Genomic DNA, 21,874 nt, shown 5'->3' on the forward strand with positions numbered 1-21,874 from the left:
CATTCTGTCATCCCAGAGGCTCCCTGAACACCTCCCGCAGTGCTGGAATGTGGCCGTGGGTCAACAAAGTGATGTCCTGATTAGCAGCTGGTGTCGATGATGTCATGCAATGAGGGTGCCCTGCAGCATAGCTGCTACTCTCTTTTAGATGAGAGCATCACAGTCCATACCTAATCTACGTTCCATAATTTCTGTAAAATAAGGCTGTTGTAAGTTCTGTCTGTGACAGGGATAGAAACTCAACCATCCCCACCCCCAAAAAAACTTTGAAGAGAAACTATTCATTTGTTGAGAAAACCCCCGCTTACATGTGAGTGATCCTTTGCACATTGGAGAACATCTCCCAAGAGTGAGAAGCACGAAAGTTCCCTCCAACGCCGCTCAGGTGGCAGGTTATCTACTTGATGAGAGGGATCTGTTCAGATCACCTCCCTCAGGATAAAAATTGTCCCACTACTAAAAAGGCTTACCGGCCTTTCCTGCAGGGAGGAATAAAATCTACCATCACCTCCTCCTTTTCCTTAATAGCATCTCTGTCCCATTTTAATCATTTTAGGGTCTAACTAGAATTTAATATTTCTATTCCCAGACAATGAGGTAGGGCAATGGGTAGTTCAGATATAGGACTTCTCCCTCAGCGTGATCTGAAGGGTCAGGAAAGGTACATGGTGCTGGCACCTGCGTACCTCTTAAAGGCGCACGGTCCAGAGACTCCATAGTCCCATGACAGCCAGTGTACTAAGCCAGAACATTCCCTTTAAGGAAAATCAGACCTTAAAGGTCAATTAACAGTGAGAAGGACAAGGCTTCTGTCTCTTAGCCTGGCTAGATCAGACTGGAAAACATGCTTGATCTGATTGACTTCAATGCGTCCAGCCAAACCATAGAGTAAAGACTCAGAAGCATTTCCAATCATTACGGCAGATCCGCCAACTGGACTGACAGATTCTTTTTTTCAGCACTGCCTCTAATTTGCTCTTGCCCTACTGACCCTGTCACACTAGGGAAAAAAATAAGGGGAACGGGGGTGAAACGAACCCATTGTTTATATGATTGTTCATCAAGTAGTTTTAACACATTCGTAATGTGGGGGGGGGGGGGGGGGGAATCCCCTGATCTAGTAAATCACTGGAAAGTGAAATATAAACGAAGATGAGAAAACATAGAATGTATTCTGTAAATGCTGTTGTGAATACAGAATCTTAATCCTACATCTGTATTCTAAGGGCCTTGTCTTTCATTGGTTCATTTTAGCACTTTGGCTTTATACACTTTGGCCTTCACTGAGCTTGCCTTTTTATTTCCGTGACCAATTTCACTGGAAAAACATGTGTCTTCCCACATAACCTGGGCAGAGCGGTGAGTCAGCGTGCCACATCTGCTGACAACCTGAGGTCGATCTATTCTTTTATGATTAGCAACCACCAACAATCTTGTCAACGGAATCCCCAGGAGTACCCAGGATGCCCTTTCCCCCTTCAGTCCTTAGATACATCCCATTTTTGTAGTTGTCAGAAGTAACTTACCAGCTTTTTCTAAAGATGGGATGTTAAAATGCTAGAGCTACCAAGCCCTCACCCTTTCAAAAGAAGCCAAGAGAGTGAGCGAAAGAGGGCACGGTAAAGCAGGGATTTCATTTTCGTGGCAATGATACTTGAACGTGGCTGTTTCTAAACCAACTGGTCACACCCAGAGGAGCCCTGCAACCCCCGGGCCCCTCGAGAAGGGACTGGGGGTGGCGGGGACAGGGGGGCACCGCCTCTCCTTCTTAGACTAACGCTAAAAACCGATCCACAGGCCAGGTCTCCGAGGAGACCCTGGGGCACCTGCTCACAGATTACCACCTTGTCAAATGTGATTCCCTGTCCTGGGGCTCTGGGGGAGGGGAGGCGGCAGACACAGCAATTAACACAGAAGCATTCACATTCCACATCCTCAGCTGACTTTCTCGGCACAAAAATATGTGACCCCACTCTATGTCTCCTGGGTCATTGTCTCACTGCAATGCACCAGCTGCTTTGCTTCCTAATTGTGGCTTCCACGTGACGGCCAGCCTAGGGTAGGCGTTATGCTGTATGGGGTCACCCTTCCAACTTCGCACCCACCCTCTCTTCCCACCCAGCATTTCCTCCCTCTGCTTTTCTTTTGTTTATTTATTTTTCCTCCCTTAGTATCAGGCATGCCATCCCAGGGACTTCAGATGGCTCCTTCACTTTTAATCTTGTTTTCCCTCCCACCTGCCTTCCTCCCTCTCTCCGTCATTCTGTCAGTCTGTCTGTCCTCTGGGTTTGTTTTTTTCCCCCCTCCCACTTCCGACCCTTTTGGTTTGTTTTTGTATAATTTCTGCAGCATTCTAGTCTTTTACCCACTGACTTCTATTCTCCTTCTCCTCCTGTTAATAAACAGTGCTATATTAATTTGATTTGACAATGTTCCTGACCTGTTAACTGGAATTTGATTACCATGGGCTTGGCTTGTAGGAAATGTTTTGTTTAATGATAAGGTCTACTGTATCACAGAAATTAAAATGCACCTTTTCATTTCAAGAAAACTTCCTGCGACTCGCCCTCTTTCAGTAAAGAAAATTGAAAATGTTCCCTAAGGCCCCATGTTGATGTCCAGATAAGAGACCTCAATTTGTATAATACCCCCCGGTTTTTGACCAGCGCATTAATCAATTTGGCAAGTTCAGCTTACAATGTTTATGATGTACCAGTCTGAGTTCTCTTCATCAGTGAACTTGTGAATGTCCTCCAATAAATGTAATTAGACTGGTTGGAGGCTCAGTTCCTAAGAGATCAGGTTCGCCATTAAATCTGCCAATCTCGAGAAGAGCCTGACCTACCAAAGTATAATCAAGGGATCCCTCCCCAAAACGGATTTGCAAATAGAAAGACTTCCGTGAATAAAAGACCAGTTGCATTGAAGAACCCAAAGTTCTAAGCATCACCCTCCCCTCGTGTGACCTCCTTGAGCTGACATGCCAAGCCCTCACTATAGGGCTGTAAAATCTAGTCCAAGTCGCATATCCCATGTGCTAGTGGTTTCTTTACACACATCAATTAGGTTTCTAAGTACAGTCAGTGAAGTGATAATAATTGTCCTTCAAAGGACAAATCTCCATCTTGGCCCCGGACTATCCTACCCACCATATTGGATTTTCTCTGATACAGTGCCCTGCTCTCCCCACCGTGGCGCTTATAACATGTTCACATGTTACCTTTAAATTGTAGGGATCCTGCCTCGGTATTGTTGCTAACTACAAGTCAAGCTCATGTTTGCAAATGTTTTTGACTTTATTTCTTAAGTTAGAAATGGCTCCTTGTAAAGACCACCGGAATATAAACTGGCTGGGAAATCAAAAGAGATTTGGGAGGGGAGAAGAGGGGAGAGACGAGGGCGAGGACTGCCCCAGTGGTTCCAATCCCAGCTCCTTTTATTGGCTTTGATTCCTGTTGCCTTTGCAAGAGTTTTGGTTTTTTAAATTAAAAACTACAATTTTAACTAAATCATTATTTTCTAATTAATGTTTATGATTTGCCAGTTTAATGCATATATATTTATAGCTTTTAAGTAAAGTAATTTAATAGTATAATTTCTTATTGCAAATGGCCCCAGCTGCCTTAGCTGTTTAAGCTCAGAGTATAACGCAGCCTATGCTGTACCTTAAGTATGTCTGCAGAAGTGATGAACTGTCACATATTTACTTTCTTGTGAACATGGACAGTGCCATGCCGCATGCCAACTATTCAGTTATTAAGTCCTGGTGAGTGTAATGGGGCTTTGGTGACGTGTGCTCTCATCCCTTTCCAGAAGCGGAGGAGCTCTACCAGAAGAGAGTGCTGACCATCACCGGCATCTGCATCGCCTTGCTTGTGGTTGGCATCATGTGTGTGGTGGCCTACTGCAAAACCAAGTAAACCTTCCTCCTCCGTGCCTCTCTCCCCTCAGCACAGAGAAGACGGCCTAGCCGGCCCAGGGCTCTGCAGAGAGTGTTTGCAACAGCCTAGTCTTGAAAAGCGGGAGTGGGGAGGCAGGGGGGCGTTTCTGCTCATTTTTTTTTCCTCTAAGTAATCTATTTTGAGGACTTTTTCTGTAACTAGAAAGCTTTGCCTGTTTGTGTGAAAGGGTTCAGAAGACTTGTGGTCATCGGCTGTAACCTGTGACCTGGGAAAGGGTTGGAGGGACGGGCTTCTGGGGCAGGTATGTGTGGACGAGGGTGGGCCCGCCACATCCTGAGAGGACAATGGTAGGCCCCCAAGGTGTGCCTGTCATGTCACTGCTGAAATTGTGTCCCACTCTGCACTCAGACTTAGGAGCTAAAGGAAACTATTTTTTGGCAGTGGTGGCAGTGAAGGTTTTTTAAAACATTATTGCGATGATTTGCCTGTTCCCTCTAATGAGCTTACCGGTTCAAATGCTCTCAAAGTGTGGGATGTACAAAAGGAATCTCATGGGAGGAGAATCAAGCAAATCTTGCTTTGAAAGAAAAGAAAACATTAAAGCAGATTTGTGTTCAGTGTGTCTGGTCCCTTAAGCTGGGTCCATATTAACAAATAGAATTACTGTGTGACCCGAATTCCCTTCACTTTTCTCTCTTACATAGAATTTATGCTTCAAACAGGAAATAATGTTAACAGTTTTGTTTTGTTTTGTTTTGTTGCTTCATCACATAAACTCTCTGACCAATCTTGGGGGCGGATATTATCATGATCTGAATGTTGCTTGAGGAACAAAGACAATATGTTATTAGACCCTAAAATTAAGGAGGTGGATGGCATTTTCTTAATATCCCTGATTTCATGGGTTGCCAGGAATGCATAAGCGATAGAGATAAGCCTTCCTGGAATCTACCTTCTGAGTCTTATTAGATTCAATCTCAGTATTTTAATATCCATTACCTAGTTCTACCAAAAAGTGTTACTAGAGTAAGATCATGTTATAACTGTGCTAAATCTACGGGCAAAATATGTACCTAGCTGCTGTCTTATACAATGCCATTCATGCACACCCACCATATAGAAGGTACAGATTCAAAATTAACCTCATCTCCTTAAGAGACACACAGGCAAAATTATGAATGAAATCAGCCTTATCAAAGGCACAAATTGGTACCTAAGACAAATGACCATCTGTAAGACTCGGACAAAGATGGATAGATCGCGAAAGTTGGCATTTGAGCCAAATATCAACTTGATTTATCTTTTCTTCTCTCTTTTTTTTCCCTATCTCTCAGCAGTCCAGTTAGATTTCTGTAAGAATCCCCACCCCAGCTCCTTAAACGTATTCACTAAGATTGTGTGATTCCACCTCTGTCCGTAGGCAGATTCCGAGACGGAGTGGCATATCCTCCACCAATCTCCTACTTGACTTCCATGTTGGTAGAATCAAGAGTGGACTGTACCAAGAAATGTAAATGATAGAAAAAAAAATAAATCTTCCCTTTTTCAAATCCAGGAAACAACGGAAAAAGCTTCATGACCGTCTTCGGCAGAGTCTGCGGTCTGAACGCAACAACATGGTGAACATAGCCAACGGGCCTCACCACCCCAACCCGCCCCCCGAGAACGTCCAGCTGGTGAATGTATGTTGAGTCTGGCCAGTGGAAAAGCTCAGCATCTCTCCTCCGTTCAGGCACCTTGACGTTTATTTTCTAAAGCTCTTAGGCTCTTAGCTACTGTCATTAATCACTATGGCTTCCAGGAATCCAGGGTTTCACCAGGACAAAATAATGGGAACATTTTTTAAAGTGGATTTGGTTACTGTAAGACCAGTACATTTCCTCTCGTAAAGTATTCATTAAGGGGTTGGAATAATAATATTGGGTTTGTTCTACAGGGAGGGCCTAACTGGAAGAAAGAAAAGAAAAACACATAGAAAAGTAATGAAATTAATGATCCAAGAATCAGAAGGAATTTTTTTTTCATGATTTGAAAATGAAGGCTCCTCCAGTGTCTGACAACCAAGTACTGATAACCGAGCTAAGGGCTTCAGAGTGACTTTTATTAGAGGCATCTCCCAGGACCTGATGATTTACTGATTCTGATTTACAAAGGAAGAAGTTAGGGCATGCAAGGGCCAAATGACTTATCGAACTCCCTTCTCAGTAGCCAAAGTGGGAGAACATAATGCTTTCTTGTTCCCTGACTCTTTCTACCTGATGTCAAACTCTCCAGATTAAATATATCTTTGATGACTCAAATATTCTGTTTAAAATTTACCAAGCACTCGGCTTTTAAATACAACTAGGTCATAGAATATTACATTCTGGAGAGTCTTTGGATGTGATCTTTCAAACCTCCCCTTTTTACAGATGAGGGCCGGAGCTGGACTCCACTTCCCTGGCTTTTAAAGTATCATTCTCCCTATTCCACTGTAATTTTTCCTGTTCTCTGCATTTCCCTCAGGTGTTTGGCTTTTTATAGGCAAAGCTTGAAGGTTACATTGCATTACTATTTTTTGTATCCTATAGAAAAAATATATTTGTGGAGCAAATGTATCCTAGACCCAAGTTCAGAGTTGCTGGTTAGTCAGCTGGCAGCAAGTCTTGTAGCAAGGACCTTCCAGAGAGGAGTAACATGCTGATACATTAGTTCCTTTGGCTGCTTCCCTCCCCTTACCAGTGTTCATTAGAATGTTCTGCACAGTTGATAAATGCATTCAGTCCATGCAGACACACCTACAATCTGTCACTATGTCTGTTATAATATATAGGAAGCAGAATGGCTGTTCGCATTCCAATTATCTCGCAGGCTGTGTTACTTTGGGCTTTATTTAATCTGTCTAAACCCCATTTCTTCATTAGGACAGCAGGCCTAAAAATAACACCTACTCCAAAAAGTTCTTTGAGCATTAAACAAGGCAATCCATATAAAACACTTAGCCCAGTGACATGCAGTGTGTGGTCGATAATTGTTAAGTATTATTTTCATTAGACTCACCAAGGTTCCATTGTCTTTCAAGGACCAAGAGGGAGACGGTACACAGTCTAGAAAGAGCTCATGAATCATGACCTCCCCATCTTTTCCTTAAAGCAAGTGAACCGCACATCCCAGAAAGAGCTACATGGGCTAGCCTTTTCACTAAGAGAACCAACTAGAGAGTTTCAAGCATAACTCAAGTTCTATATTTTTGGGGTTTCCATAAATACATCAGGTTCTTTTACAGCCCACGGCCCCTTGCTTATAAAGTGCCCACTTCATCTGAGAGTGCTCCTTTCCATGCCTTTTTCCGTTTCTCAATTCAATTTGGTGTAAAACGAACAGCATTTAAACACAACTTCGAAATGTATCTCTTTCACTGATTGAAGGCAGGAATAGCTCGTGCGATTTGGTGATGAAAATAAGTAGAATCTACTTGCGCTATATATAGGCCTTCTGTATATTGTGTGCTCTGTCAAGATGTGTAACCTTGACAGCTTCTCTAAGTCCTTCAGATCTCTCAGTGGACTTGTTAGCCTTACCACGGACAACAATTTGAAAATTTCAGTGCTATTATCAGGGCAACATGGGCCCTTGGAAACTGAAAAAGTAAAGTAGATCTAAAATACAGAGATTGTAAAAAATTTTTTTAAATTTTTAAAAAATATCCTCTCCTGACTTGAAATTTGGGATAAGACAAACCATCTCTATGCTTTTGTTTCCTTCAGCCATCTGTTAATCTTCTTCACCCACAACAACTATGACAAAAACGAACATGGAGCAGAAATTTATCTTGAATTCCACCTGCGTTATTGGTTGGAAATAAGATGGAAGAACTAGTTCTGTTTCTGATAAGATGCAGTTAAGATCACAGAAGCCACACTACGTGCGCCTCCAAAGGATGCTTCATTAATTTCATTTACTGAATTGAAAGGCCATATAGCCAGGAGGGGATTTGCCATCTGACCGTTGGAGAAATAGAATGTATCATGAAGTATATGTAGGAGAGCAGGTTTTGTGTGTGATGATGATGATGTTCCTGTTTTGATTAATAGGAATCTTCAAGTTGTGTCTCTTTGTTTATCCAGCAATACGTATCTAAAAATGTCATCTCTAGTGAGCATATTGTTGAGAGAGAAGCGGAGACATCGTTTTCCACCAGTCACTACACCTCAACAGCTCACCACTCCACCACCGTTACCCAGACTCCCAGCCACAGGTATGAGAATGAAAACCATTGCATGGCACTACTCCACGAGAGAACTTCTAGACCTTGCGTTTTGCTCTCACTGCCTAAGAAAGGAGCAGGAGACACATAGGAGGCAAGGACGTATAGCAAAATGTATGATTCGGGACAAAAACAGATTTTGGACATCAAGTGACTCTGCCATTTAATTGCTGTTTAAATTGCAGCCTCCCATTTTTTCAGTACTGAAAGTAAAAATAATACGTACTCACAGGATTGTTGTTCCCCATTTTAGAGATTGTCTTTATTCATGCCTGACTACTCACTGAATTGCTACAATAGAAAATGCATGTCCTAGATGCTCTATAGTAATTAGAAGTTCACCCCTTCCAGTGACTGGGCTGCCCTTGGAAATGTCCAACAGCTGAACTTAACCTCGGGGATTCCCGTGTGAGAGCATGCTACCAAGGGCAACTCGGGGCTGCCCAGTGTAGCTTATGGGCCAAGTGTCTGCCTCTCGAGAACAGAGAGATTGTAAGAACACTTAGTACATACTGACATTTGGTAAATATGTGTTGAACGGATGAACAAGTAAATAAACTCTATCCTTACAAAGCCAAACAAAATCAAGATCCTCTCTAGAGCAAGTAATACTAATTCTATTCTGAGATGAGTAACGTCATCAAATGCTGATAGACCTAAGCGGAATAGTTACCAGATCGCTTCCTTTCATTTCCATTTTTGCAGATCCTTAAAAAATACATATGTATCTCTCTTTTCCTCTCCCATTTCCCCTCCAGCTGGAGCAATGGGCACACTGAAAGCATCCTTTCGGAAAGTCACTCTGTAATCATGATGTCATCAGTAGAAAACAGCAGACACACCAGCCCAACCGGGGGCCCACGAGGACGACTTAATGGCTTGGGAGGCCCTCGTGAATGTAACAGCTTCCTCAGGCATGCTAGAGAAACCCCTGACTCCTACCGAGACTCTCCTCATAGTGAAAGGTAAAACCGAAGGGCAAAACTACCCCAGAGGAGAAAGCACCCCAGTAGCAGAATCCCCATGAGCACCCGTGGTCTCACCTATGGAACTCTGCTCCAACGAGACTAAGGGGCGGCAGTTGCCCCTTCCAGTTCCCTAGTTGATGAAGTCATCTTTTTGTTTGACTGAACTCATTTCTTCTGAGCTGCTCCCATGGTCCCGGGGCCGACGGGCAACAGATTCTTAAGGAGCGGGACTGATTTGACGTGTCCGGGGCAGCTAACCCAGAGGTCGCAGCTCTGACCTTAGGCTCACACCCACTCTGAGCCTCTGTTTTCTCTGCTGTAACTTTAGAGAGATGGCACCAGTGATCGAGAAGGACCCTTCTATAATTCGAATTTGCCAAGTTATCCAAATTCCGGTCTAGCTGGTCTCGTGATCTCGGGTGCTAACTTTTTCTTACCTTCCAGTCTCTCTTAAATCAAATCAAGGGCTGTCATTGCTGACTCTCATGGGGAACTGCTTACGTTCCATCATATAGTATCCCGTTTACAAAATTCGAAAAGAAGGGACAAGTAAATCTTTTGTATGCTGCTGACGCAGTCTTCGCAGGGGGTTTTCAAAGCAGATATTGCTCTATTCCAGAATGTTCTGGCTTTCTTCTGGGGATATTGGATCGGGTTGGGGGGGGCGGGGGGCACAAGGGTTATAGACAAGGTAAAATCAAAAACAGAGGGAAGGAAAGTAAGAGATGCTTCATAGGAATACTGAATTCATAGATTCTCTTTATTCATTTTCACTTAAATTGGGAGAGAGTTAGAGCCAACCAGGATTTGTGGCAGTATCAGTAAGTTGTTACTTGTTTGTTTCCAAATCCAGAGGGATACTGCCTGTTTGTTTACTGTATGATGATCTCAGTGTAATCCTTGACCACTTGCTGAAAGGTTTACGTGATGTCCATTCCATACCTAGTTACATGGGTAGGGATAATGCTAACGGACCCTTTCCACTCATGGACTGGCTGGGAAGTCCTTGAAGTAATGAAGTAATGAAGTAATGAAGGATGACTGGTTCTGGGCCAGCAGGTCCTGGAGAGCTTGCTGATCTCTTCTTCAAGGGTCTTTACCCCAAAATGGTATTTCAGAGCTTTTTGGAATAAGAGGTTGCTCTGTCATTCATCTGTGAAAATGTAGGCATGGTCCCAAACTGGTTTAAAAACCTCAGTCTTAAATTCATATAATTGTATCTTTATGTATTAAGAAACTCTATCTTAATCCAGTCTTTTTTGGAACCGGAGAAAGAGGCAAGGGATCAATTCTGTCTTCATCACTCCGTGTGATATTTCTCTCTAAAGGCTGATGTTTTCCTGCCGTGGTAGGCTTCCGTGCACACCACAAATACTATCTAGGACCTCAGAATCCACCTGAACCTCGAGAGCTTGGAGAGAAAAGATGAATCACCTTTATGTGTTGGCTGAATCTGGATTAGCACTTCTCAGAGAGCTTAATTTAAGTATCCCCAGAACAGAAGTTGGAGCCTCGAGCCCCAAGTATTTCCATCTCTAAACACCTTCCTGTTTTAGACACAGCTAGACCTCACATCTGTATGACTCTGAATCATGGCAGAAGAGCAGGAAAGTTAATAGGTTTCCTGTTCCTGTTAGCTAGAGTTCGAATAATGGTGTCTTGTGTCATCACAGGTCTTGTCAAATTAGACTCTGTGAATGCCAGCGTGAACAAAAAAGTGTTTTGGTGCTATGCATTGGCAACATTTTTATCAAAGTTGAGAAATGTGACTCTGAATAAGCCACATCTTCTTCAGTGCTAACTCAGGCCTTTCTTGTTCTGGAGAAAGAAATCATGACATGGTTTTTAAAAAAAAAAAAAAAAATGCATTCAATGTCTTGACAATGAGATTTACAGAGCACTGCTGGATATAACATGACGTGAGGTAACATGGTATAGCCAGCCCTGAGCAGTCACAAAAGCTAAGCCAAAGACTGATGTAGCCATGGGTTTTTGACGAGAGGTAGACTGGAGCTTGGAAGTACCTAGAGCGCCAACATAAGGTTCTCTCCGGCTTGTTTCTAAATGTCTTGGTCACTGGGATGGAGAGTTGCAAATAGAATGTTAAAAGAAGTAGCATTTCATGGAAAAACTGAAAGCACACAAATGTGTTACACTGTTACCAGGAATAAATCTAAGTTACTATGCTCTTTTTTTTTCATAAGACATAACCTTATAGCTGAGCTAAGGAGAAACAAGGCACACAGATCCAAATGCATGCAGATCCAGCTCTCAGCAACTCATCTTAGATCTTCCTCCATTCCCCATTTGGGCTTCATTCTCTAAGACCCCTTGGCCTTTAGGAAGGTATAGTATTTAAGTAATACTTCTTTCCCTTCCAAATCCCTGCGCCTTGGTCCTTGTACACTGAAAGGTTTCCAGGACCCAGTGCCCTCTTGTCCTGACTCTGATGCTTTTATTTAAAATCACGATGAACTTGCAAATCCCCAAAGCTTGGATGAGTTAGGCAATCTAGCTGATCTTTGCATGTACTCCCGTGAGGAAACTCTTGGCTACATAATTCTAGATTCCAAGGGTGCCGAATGTCCTTAGTGTTAAAAATCCAGAAGTGTATAATGCATAGAAATTCTTTGTTTTCTGAATCTATGATATCATGCCTTCTGTCCCCTTACCCTCCCTACTCTCTGCCTTTTCTTATGTCACACTCATGCGGGGTATTCTGTGCTCACACAGGTATGTGTCAGCAATGACCACCCCGGCTCGTATGTCACCTGTAGATTTCCACACGCCAAGCTCCCCCAAATCGCCCCCTTCGGAAATGTCTCCACCTGCGTCCAGCACGACAGTATCCATGCCCGTCATGGCAGTCAGCCCCTTCGTGGAGGAAGAGAGACCTCTGCTTCTGGTGACACCACCAAGGCTGCGGGAGAAGTATGACCATCACCCTCAGCAGTTCAACTCCTTCCACCACAACCCCGCCCATGAGAGCAACAGCTTGCCCCCTAGCCCCTTGAGGATAGTGGAGGATGAGGAGTACGAAACCACCCAGGAGTACGAGCCAGCTCAAGAACCTGTTAAGAAACTCACCAGTAGCCGGCGGGCCAAAAGAACCAAGCCCAATGGCCACATCGCCAACAGGTTGGAAATGGACAGCAACGCAAGCGCTGAGGGCACTAACTCAGAGAGTGAAACAGAAGATGAGAGGGTAGGGGAGGATACACCCTTCCTGGGCATTCAGAACCCCCTGGCAGCCAGTCTTGAAGCACCTGCCTTCCGCCTGGCGGACAGCAGGACTAACCCAGCAGCCCGCTTCTCGACGCAGGAGGAATTGCAGGCCAGGCTGTCTAGTGTAATCGCTAACCAAGACCCTATCGCTGTATAAAACCGAAATAAACACATAGATTCACCTGTAAAACTTTATTTTATATAATAAAGTATTCCACCTTAAATTAAACAATTTATTTTATTTTAGCAGTTCTGCAAATAGAAAACAGGAAAAAAAACTTTTATAAATTAAATATATGTATGTAAAAATGTGTTATGTGCCATATGTAGCAATTTTTTACAGTATTTCAAAACGAGAAAGATATCAATGGTGCCTTTATGTTCTGTTATGTTGAGAGCAAGTTTTGTACAGTTACTGTGATTGCTTTTCCACAGTATTTCAGCAAAACCTCCCATATATTCAGTTTTTGCTGGCTTCTCGTGCATTGCATTCTGATGTTGACGGGATGTATGATTTGCAAGACTTGCAACTGTCCCTCCGTTTGCTTCTAGTAGCGCCCGATCAGTACGTCTTGTAATGGCACATCCATCGAAATACTCTTCTTTTTTGTACGAAGTTTTCTTTTGCTTTCAGTATATGAAATGAGTTGTGTCTCCTCTGCCAGCCAAAGGTTCGCTTCACTGGGCTCTGAGATAATAGTAGATCCAACAGCATGCTACTATTAATTACAGCAGGAAACTGCATTAAGTAATGTTAAATATTAGGAAGAAAGTAATATTGTGATTTAAAAAAAAACTATATTCTTAATCAGAAGACAGCTCGCTCTCGCGAAAATGAGCTACCATTTGCTTTATTTGGGTTTATTTTTCTTGACAAAGAGCAACAGTTTGGGGGACTAGCATAGAAAATGGATTCTGGCTTGCTTTTCGGGGTAAACCCATTACCTTAGCAGAGGACTCCACCTCAGTTTCGGGGGGAATGACACAGCAGGTCATCTAGTTGAAAATCAAACCGTGGCAAAGAAAGGTGCAATCGTTCCTGACTTGGGTTTCTCGTTGACTCGGGAGCTGGCCATTGGTTGTGTCGTATCAGCTCATGAACAGATGTGTTATGGCACAAAATGACCATGAAATGATGGCACACTCAGCATTTTGTGTGAAATACTTCTGCCGTGAAATACGCCTGCCATATGCGGTGATGACTAGCCATCCTAGGGAAATAGGTCTGTTGTAGAGTGTCTAGAAGGAGTGAGTGTGTCTAGAAGGCACAGGTGTGACTTGGGTGCGGTCTTAAATAGTTGTGTTGCCCTCGCCTTTCTCCTCATGATTTTCCTCTTGTTTTTTCAATGTTGCCTTGATCAGGTCATAACTATGCATGAACATTTTTGTCAGGAATGGCCAACGTGCATGTGATTTGTGATTGGCAAGAGCCTTCCATGAGTGATGATTCGTCAGGGAATGTGGACAGTGTTGGAAAATTGCACCTTTCCTTGCAGAAGTGACCCCCACCTGTGTCCTGGCCTCTCCATCTGCAGCCTGTATTATCCATTCCCCACCCCCTTTCTTTTGCTTTACTGTTACGGAACAGGATGAAGATGGGTCTGAGCTTCGCCTGTTCTCTCTGATTGTAAGTCCAAGGAAAGCCCATAGGCATTAACATTTGGAATAAATGCTAATTCAGGAAAATAAGGGGATTTTTTTAAAATGCAGCCCCCATTTTACACCCTGCCCGACATCTGTCAAATCAGGCTAGAGCTTTTACTTAGATTCCCAGTGGCCTTCTGGGATCCATGGGGTAAAATGGGAAAAAGGTCGGCAGGGGGTTGCAAATATGAGGCGTGAAGTCACCGAGAGCAACGTTTGCAGATGAACTGGATTTAGATGCTCATCGAATTAGATCTTCATCAAATGTCTGTGTTCAAATTCTCGGGAAGAAGGGACGTGCAAGGAGGTCTTGGGAAAATGTGGGTTGGACACGAGTCATGTCATTAAGCTCCTTTCATGTTTCTACAACCCACAAAGATGTCTGTCTGCAGGTCCTTGAAGTTTCTCTGAGTATCTGGTGTCCTGAACCGTACTTCATTACCCACATGCCACTTTCTCTGTGCTCTGTCAGGCTGCCCGAGTTGCTCCAATTTCCCTGTTCTGTAGAAATGAGTAAGCTCCTGGCAGGGGGAAGAGGACAGTCCACCCAAAGAGGTCCTTTAAATTATGCTAATATTGCCTTTGAAGGCCTTGGCTCATTCAGAGACTATGTCAATAAAGAAATTTCTACCATTAATGAAAAGTCTAAAATTTCTGTTGCAAAAATCTTAGGGCATTGGAGTAATCCAATGGCCCATTGTGGAGAATTTCTGGAATAAATGAAATCTTCTGCTGAGAGGAACCAACATTTCCCTCAGTATGAAAATTTCTATATACATTTTCAGGTCACAAATATATAGGGACATTTAGGACAAGAGGATGTTTTCTTTACAGCTTGATTCTGGTCACTCAGAGAGGTGGCATATTTGCTGGGATAGCCTTTCCTTCTGTAGAAGAAGAGTTTCTCCTGGTAAGAAAGGCCAGCTGTCTCCTCAGGGCTACCTGCTGCCACCACCAGCTTTGTGTTCCAAGGGACTGCTCTGTGATGTTTAGTCACCACATGGCTTTCAACCATCCCTGTCTAGAAACTCAGGTGGTGTGGTGGTAATCCCAAGAAGGGGTGTAGACCCATGCTCCCAGCCTGTGGCAAGCTTTCGGGGGTTTTCAGGGGTGGAAATCACCCAGAAGTTTGACAGCAGCTGTGTTTCCTGGGTCTGAAATCCTATCCCATCAAGGGGTAGTGCAGTACAGGTGAAACTTCTTTTCTCACTCAAGATTCATTTTCCATCCTATTCTCCCTTCTTGCCTGGTATGACTTGTTTTGTTTTTTTCGAGAGTGCCTAGACAGCCTCAGGCTTTCCACCAAATGGCACTCTGCCTGAGTATATGTGAATGTGTCCCAAACACCAACAGACCATATCTTCCTTGTTTAAGTGTGACTGTCTTGATAGAGATGGAGTTTATCCAGGGTAACTTGCTCATGACTATTCCTTTTTTTGGCCCGAGTTAAAAGGTGCATGGCTCATAGGGATGAAAATAAGGAAGGCCTGGTTTTATCTTTTAGTACTAGCTCCATTCCACCACCCACAAAGATTTCTATCTGCAAAGACCCGTGAAACACTGCAGAGAAATGCAGGCAAAAGGAAATGGCCACATTTCATGAGTTCTATTATATATTCTTTTGTAAATACACATCGTATGTTACTTGGATGTTTTCCTAAATCATTTACTGTCTTTATGAGTTAATGTCCGTTTCTTACTCTCTTGACTGACTATGTAACATTGTAAATAACATAATGTCCTTTATTATTTATATTTAAGCATCTAACATAGAGTTGTTTTCATATAAGTTTAAGATAAATGTCAAAAATATATGGTTTTTTTTTTTCATTTTTCTTTGCTTTAAAATTATGTATCTTTTCCTTTTCCTTTTTTTTTTAAGAATAATTTATTGTTCAGGAGAAAGAATGTATATGTAATTGAAACTATTTGAAGAATGCACATTTGAAGGCCCTGAGGTACTGATAAACTAAAGAATTTATTATCCAAAATACTAAGCAATAAGTAATTGTGATTTATTTAAAGTTTTGTTCATTTTCCATGAAAGACATACTGCAATAAAAATGCTACTCTGTGGAGGCGTGGGAGTGTTGCTCAGCAGACTAACGTTTCAGTCTGTTAGACCAGCACCTTGCCGCTGACTGTGATAGTTGTATTAATGTAGGAACATGTCTGATGGACCCCATGACCATCTCCTCTGTCTCTTGCTTTTGCCAAACTGCCTTTTCTTCCATCACCTTCTGCCTGTGGTTCTGCTCACCACCGTCTTCCATGTCCAAGGGGCCACAAGCAAGCAATACGATGTCTTCTTCCCCTTCTCCTCACCCCCCCAATAACGTATCAGAGAGGACATCTTAGGGCCTGATTGCCTGGATCCCAGTTGTTATTTTGTAGTGACTGCAAGAGAGTTCTTCAGACTAATGGAAATGTCAAAGTGACAATTCCTTGCAGTCGTGACAGGGAAACCTGTTACTGGGATTCAAGTAATCCGACGGCCAACAGGGTCCAAGAAACAGCCATCAGAACCTGGCCATGCTCAGCTTTCCTGTAGCTCCAGTAAATTTATTTTCCATCAGGCCTATGATTTATGGATTCAGGCCCACAATTTATTGATTCAGTTTTGAGAGAAGATAAGGCTAAGTTGGATTCTTCCCCCTCATGGTATCAATAAATCAAACAAAATGCCCATCTTACTGCTCAGGGCAGGGCCTATGCATGAGAAATTTCCCACATTCAAAGATTTAGTCATAGAAATGAGGAGATAACTTTTCTTGTTGAAATTAGCCGAAACAAAAGCCATATTTTAGCAAATAGGTATTTGCATGGGTAATACTTTTTATATATTTCAAGCAATTTACTCATTATTCTAGATAAGATTAGGGCTTCTAAAGTATGTGAAATAGAGCTCAGCAATCCTGTGGGGGTACACAGGGGCCTCCACTGGAGTTTGAGGGTCCCCGATGCGTGCCATCAAAGGCCACCTTCATATACATACATGATTCCTAGTACCTAGTAAGAGCTCCACTGGTGTCATTTCCCAAACAGTCTGGATGTCTAAGAGATTCCAATAGTGGCCTTTGACTGTACTAGTTCTTATTATTTACATTATGAACTTTTCAAAACAATCCAGAATCCTCATATCTGTGATTTGTGTCAACTTTGGCTTACATAGACGTACGCACACACACACAATTCCTCATACACACCATCCTGAAGCCGCCACATCCATCTCCCTTGTCCACTCCAGCCAACCAGCCATTTGGCAAATCAAGGAGTGCACGGAATATTGAAAAATTAAAGACTGAGATACTTCCTGTATCTTCAAGTTGAAGCTGAGGCTTTGCCCACCTTCTCAAACCAAAAACTACAAGCAGCTGTCTTAGTAACGTACGTTAAAATCGGATACCTAACATATATTGATATATGAGGCAGAAGCTTATGGAGTGGACCGTGGTACAGAGAGAATGAAGATTATCCGAATATCTAGATTATTACTGCAATTCTCCATTCATTTCAATGCTGTAGACTGGAATGTCAAACCCAGGCCAACAACACCTTGTAACCTAATGTCTGGGGAGGACATCATTAGATTTCCCTGCTCTCTCCCCTGATGATGAATGACAAAAGGGCCTGATGCCAGGGATTGGGGGTTCAGTGAGGCAATTCTGAAGTCTAGAGATTTAGGATGCTGGAGGGAGTGGAAAATTTTGATGACTTCATGTGAATCACTTTGTAGTCTATCTTGGGCTTGCCCTTTCTGAAGCAGAATAAAATAAATTTATGGAAACCATTACTCCAAAAGACCGATCTGGTAGGCAATAGAAATACTTTCAGTTTATGTAAGACAGGACCCTTCTGCTGCTACAGTAAGCCACCATATTCCTCTCTTTATAAGGCTGTGGTTGGACAGAGAAGCCAGACCCAATCCCACATGTCCCTGTGGGCTTCTGTGCACAAACTGCGGCTGTCATTGCTGGACCTCTCTGGTGAGCTGTTGTGTTCGAGCTCCCGTAAACTTCAGAACATTGCTTGGCATGGGGATTGCAAATGGATTTTGTTACTTGGAGGAAACCCATCATGATCTACCTGATGTTTTTAAAAACAAACCGGAAGAGACCAGTAATTCATAAAAGGAGACAGAGAATAGGGTAGGAGTTCTATCCTTTGCCCCATCAAATGTATTTACTGCACAGAATTTGATGGAGGAAGTGACTCTCTTCCCACCCCACAACATGCCAAAGAGGCTAGAGAATTACCTTCACAGATACAAAAATCATTCATTGCTTATGTACACGTTTGCGCATATGCAGAGAAATAATCTATTATGCATAAATAATATTTTATAATATTTTATGGCTTAAAACATCCTTTTCATTTATAATCCTCTTAAACCCATGGGATGTTGATATGATAAATAATGAGGAAATTTTAGGTGCAGGAAAGTTAAAAGTGTTTCCTGGAGCTACCCATCTAGTAAGTTACAGAGATAGCACTTGTACCCAGGTTTTCTGACTACAACTCCTATTTGTACCCATTGCACTCCTTCCTTCCCCACTCCAGATTCAACAAAGGCTGCCGTTTTCAGCCTTTCATGGCCTCAAGGCAAGTTACATCGAAAACCAAGTTTCTATTTCAAAGAATATGAGCTCCTTTGACTTTGGTTTAGGTTACCCCAGAACCCAATTTGCTTGACTTAGTGACTATGCACTTTTTTCCTAAACACAGCTTTCTAAGAATATGAAGTATAACCATGGGAATGAATTCTCTTGTATGGGTAGCATCCTGCAGTGAAATGAGGAGGGGCCTGTGCCAGCACTGTGGCCAGCACTGTCCCCAGCACTTAGTGGCTTGACCCGTTCGAACAGTGCCCCTCTCCGAGCTTATTTCTTGATCACTAATATGGGAATCCAAGTGACTTTACAAGGATGTGGTGTGTAATGAGGCTTACACTTGAATACATGTAAGGAAGCCATACATGTCTAGCACATAGGAATATTCAGATGCTACCTTCTCTTTGCTCCTCCCCCACCCCACCCCCACTCCAGGTTTTTAAGTTTTGGAGCCTGTGCTTCTCAGTTCCAAATAACACACTCTACATTGCACAAACGCATCACATAAATATATTTGAGTATTTCTCCAATCTCATGCCAATAGGCAAATTCCTTTTTAATGACAACTGTATATTAAGCAGCAAAATCACTAAATAGCATTTAAAGTTGTAACTTAAATAACTTCTTTATTTTATGTTTGCTTCTTGTGTAGCCACACTGTTTCACAAAAAGCCTGTAATTTTTAAGGGCTTCTTTCATGAGTGTTTCATTATGATTTCACAGAAATTTACTGCAACATAACTCTTTGTAGCATTTTCAGAATACCATTTTCAAACTTCATTGCAAATGTGTTGTAAGACAAGCAAAACATGATCTTCAATTGATAGGATATCTGTGCACACCCATTTTCCTTTGCTTGCACCCAGGATGCCCTGACATGCTCCATATTTTTTTTTCCCAAAACAATACAATCTAGGCAAAGTCCGTACAGTGACAAAGTTAGAGGAGTCGGGTCTCAGATTAATTTCTAAATGGAAGAAACCACACTGGTTATGAATGTTCCTCATCCCTTCCCGTGATCTATCCAATAAGCAATTTTTCAGGTTCTATTCACTCTTCATGCATAAAACAGGATTCTTTTTATGAATAATTTATAGATTGAAGCTTTTTGGATTCAATACCTTAAAATGTCATCCTCCATTAAGAGTGGTGGGTGACTTGGCCTCATGATATATTCCTCACCAGGCTTGTGATGTAGTTAATATAGTTCTGTTGTTAATGGCAAGAGAGTCTAATATAATTGCCCATACATTATCCTTCATTTAAATAAGAATGTATTTTATTGAAAATAATCCTAACTCTAGCTCCCTATAAAAATAAGAAGTAAGGACACTTCCTAGTTTTTTTTTTTTTTTTAAGAGATAAGCTAGATGTAAACTTTGTATCATGTTAATTATTAGTTATCATCATATGTAAGCAAACACTTGTCTTCTGTTTTTTGGCTTTCATTTGGTGGTTCCTTCTTGCCCAGACTTGAGCCTTTCTCTTGAATAGGATTGGGGGGGACCCAGGCTGGGCAAGTTTTCTAGAGCCTTTCTGGTTTCTCACAGTCAGCCTGAAGTATACTTTCCATCTTCTTCAGATGAAGAGTCTTTATCAGTATGCCCTTTAGGAGGTAATAAGGTAACAAAAGCATTTTCCCTTATATCCTAGACCCTCTCCACTATGAAAAGGAAACACAGAAAATGCTGTGTGTCAGAGCCAATTCCCAGCACCCAACTTCCTTCCAATGATGAGATGATTCTGCCCTCCTGAAAGAATCTCTCTGCAAAGATCCATCCCATCCTTCCTTCAGAGAAACCTTATTTTTGCAAAATAGAGACCTCCCTTAGTAACTCCTTACTTTCGAGCCCTTCTCATCCCTGGTCTGATACCTCCGATTTCGTGAGATCTAATTGTAGGACAATATAACTTCACATTTGGAACAGAAATTATGGGGTTTAGGACTTACAGTACTTCTAAAAATGAGAAGCTTTTCTTGAATTGTTGTAGGCCCTTTAGAAAATTTTAGGGCAGAGTCAGAAAGCATTATATCTTTTTCAGTATTTGCTGGACTAAAAACTCTTTCACAATGTGAAAAGATGCTAATTCCCTACACATTTTGAGGTCTGCTCTGCTTGTCTGAGGAGTTAGATCTCTAGCCACGAGTGTGAGGAAAAGAACTGTGGGCCCTTCCCATTAAGCTGTTGATGCAGAGTTAATGGGACTTAGGGTACCACTCAGGGTCAAACTCATGTCAGTTATCCAGCAAAGGAACAGCTAAGGGAAAATATGCCCTCGTCTGATTAGGAGAGCCACACATTACCCACCAAGCAAGCCAGAACCTGAGCAATATTCTAGATTTCTTCCTCCACATCTAACTGGTGACAATGGCTTGACATGTCAAGCACCCCCACCCCCTGACTTGTACCACTGGCTCCCTCTTCTTCTCTCACTGGGTCCCATTCGCCTCCTAACTGATCTGCTTCTTTCAGTTCCTCTGAGACATCCTTCACATTTTGCTGGAAGTTTCTCTCTAACTCACAAAACTTGTCCACAGCTCCTCACAAAGCTTGACTCCTTGGCTTGACATTGGCTGCTCTCCACAGGCTGGCTTCTGCCAAACTCTTGTAGCATCTCTCACCTCACCCTTCACTCCACCTTATGATTTTCTGTTTTCCAAGTATGCCACACCAGTGTTCGTCCAACCCTACTCATCGGCGTACCAACTTCATGACTATTACCATATTCATGTACCACCTGTATTATTTTTTGCATATTGTTTTTTTCCAACTGATTGCATTTTTAACTAAAATAAAGTCATTTGAAATGAAACTCTGTATCGATGCTATGAGTGGAAAACTTCAACCAGTTGCCATAATCAAAATAAAACTGTAGAAGTCAATATAACAAAAATGAAACAATATAATTAAATTCTAACAGGGTATTGTTGCCTGCAAAGTAGCTGAGCTGAAGCCTATTCTCTAACAAAAGGGGAGATCAGCAAGTGTTGGTGAAGTTGGAAATATATTCAGAAACAGAAAGATTTATTCCCTGACTTAACTGGAATTAAGAGGGAGTCGACAGGAAGTCACTTCTATGGTTTTAGTCAATGTTATTTAATATGCTAGATCCTAAAATCATTTTGGATGCAATATTTGGTCACACTCAGACCTTACACAACCTGTAGCACTGTGCTTGTCATATGGCCCTGCCTGTGGGCGCACCATTTGATTCCACAGGAACAATTTTCTCCCTTTATATTTCTGACAAACTTCCTCTACCCCTTCTGTGGATGGA

At 42.3% G+C, this 21,874-nt stretch overlaps 1 protein-coding gene across 6 annotated transcripts in view; it reads left to right on the forward strand.

The window, feature by feature from the left end:
* The window catches only part of LOC111144494 (neuregulin 1), a 1,132,137-nt gene extending 1,118,434 nt beyond the window's left edge, over positions 1–13,703 (forward strand). For 4 of the 6 annotated variants that reach the window (XM_022498799.1, XM_022498800.1, XM_022498801.1 and 1 more), the window contains 5 exons: positions 3,814–3,916; positions 5,458–5,584; positions 8,009–8,139; positions 8,907–9,113; positions 11,850–13,703. In XM_022498799.1, coding sequence (XP_022354507.1) covers positions 3,814–3,916; positions 5,458–5,584; positions 8,009–8,139; positions 8,907–9,113; positions 11,850–12,498 — 1,217 coding nt within the window. In that variant the 3' untranslated portion in view covers positions 12,499–13,703. Of the gene's footprint in view, positions 1–3,813; positions 3,917–5,457; positions 5,585–8,008; positions 8,140–8,906; positions 9,114–11,320; positions 11,442–11,849 lie in introns of those variants that run through there. The other 2 variants (XM_022498802.1, XM_022498804.1) reach the window with 1 other exon arrangement.
* Positions 13,704–21,874: the final 8,171 nt, after the last annotated feature.

This window comes from Enhydra lutris, unplaced genomic scaffold (genome assembly GCF_002288905.1).
Source record: "Enhydra lutris kenyoni isolate GAN:26980312 unplaced genomic scaffold, ASM228890v2 scaffoldscaffold11, whole genome shotgun sequence".
NCBI lineage: Eukaryota > Metazoa > Chordata > Mammalia > Carnivora > Mustelidae > Enhydra > Enhydra lutris.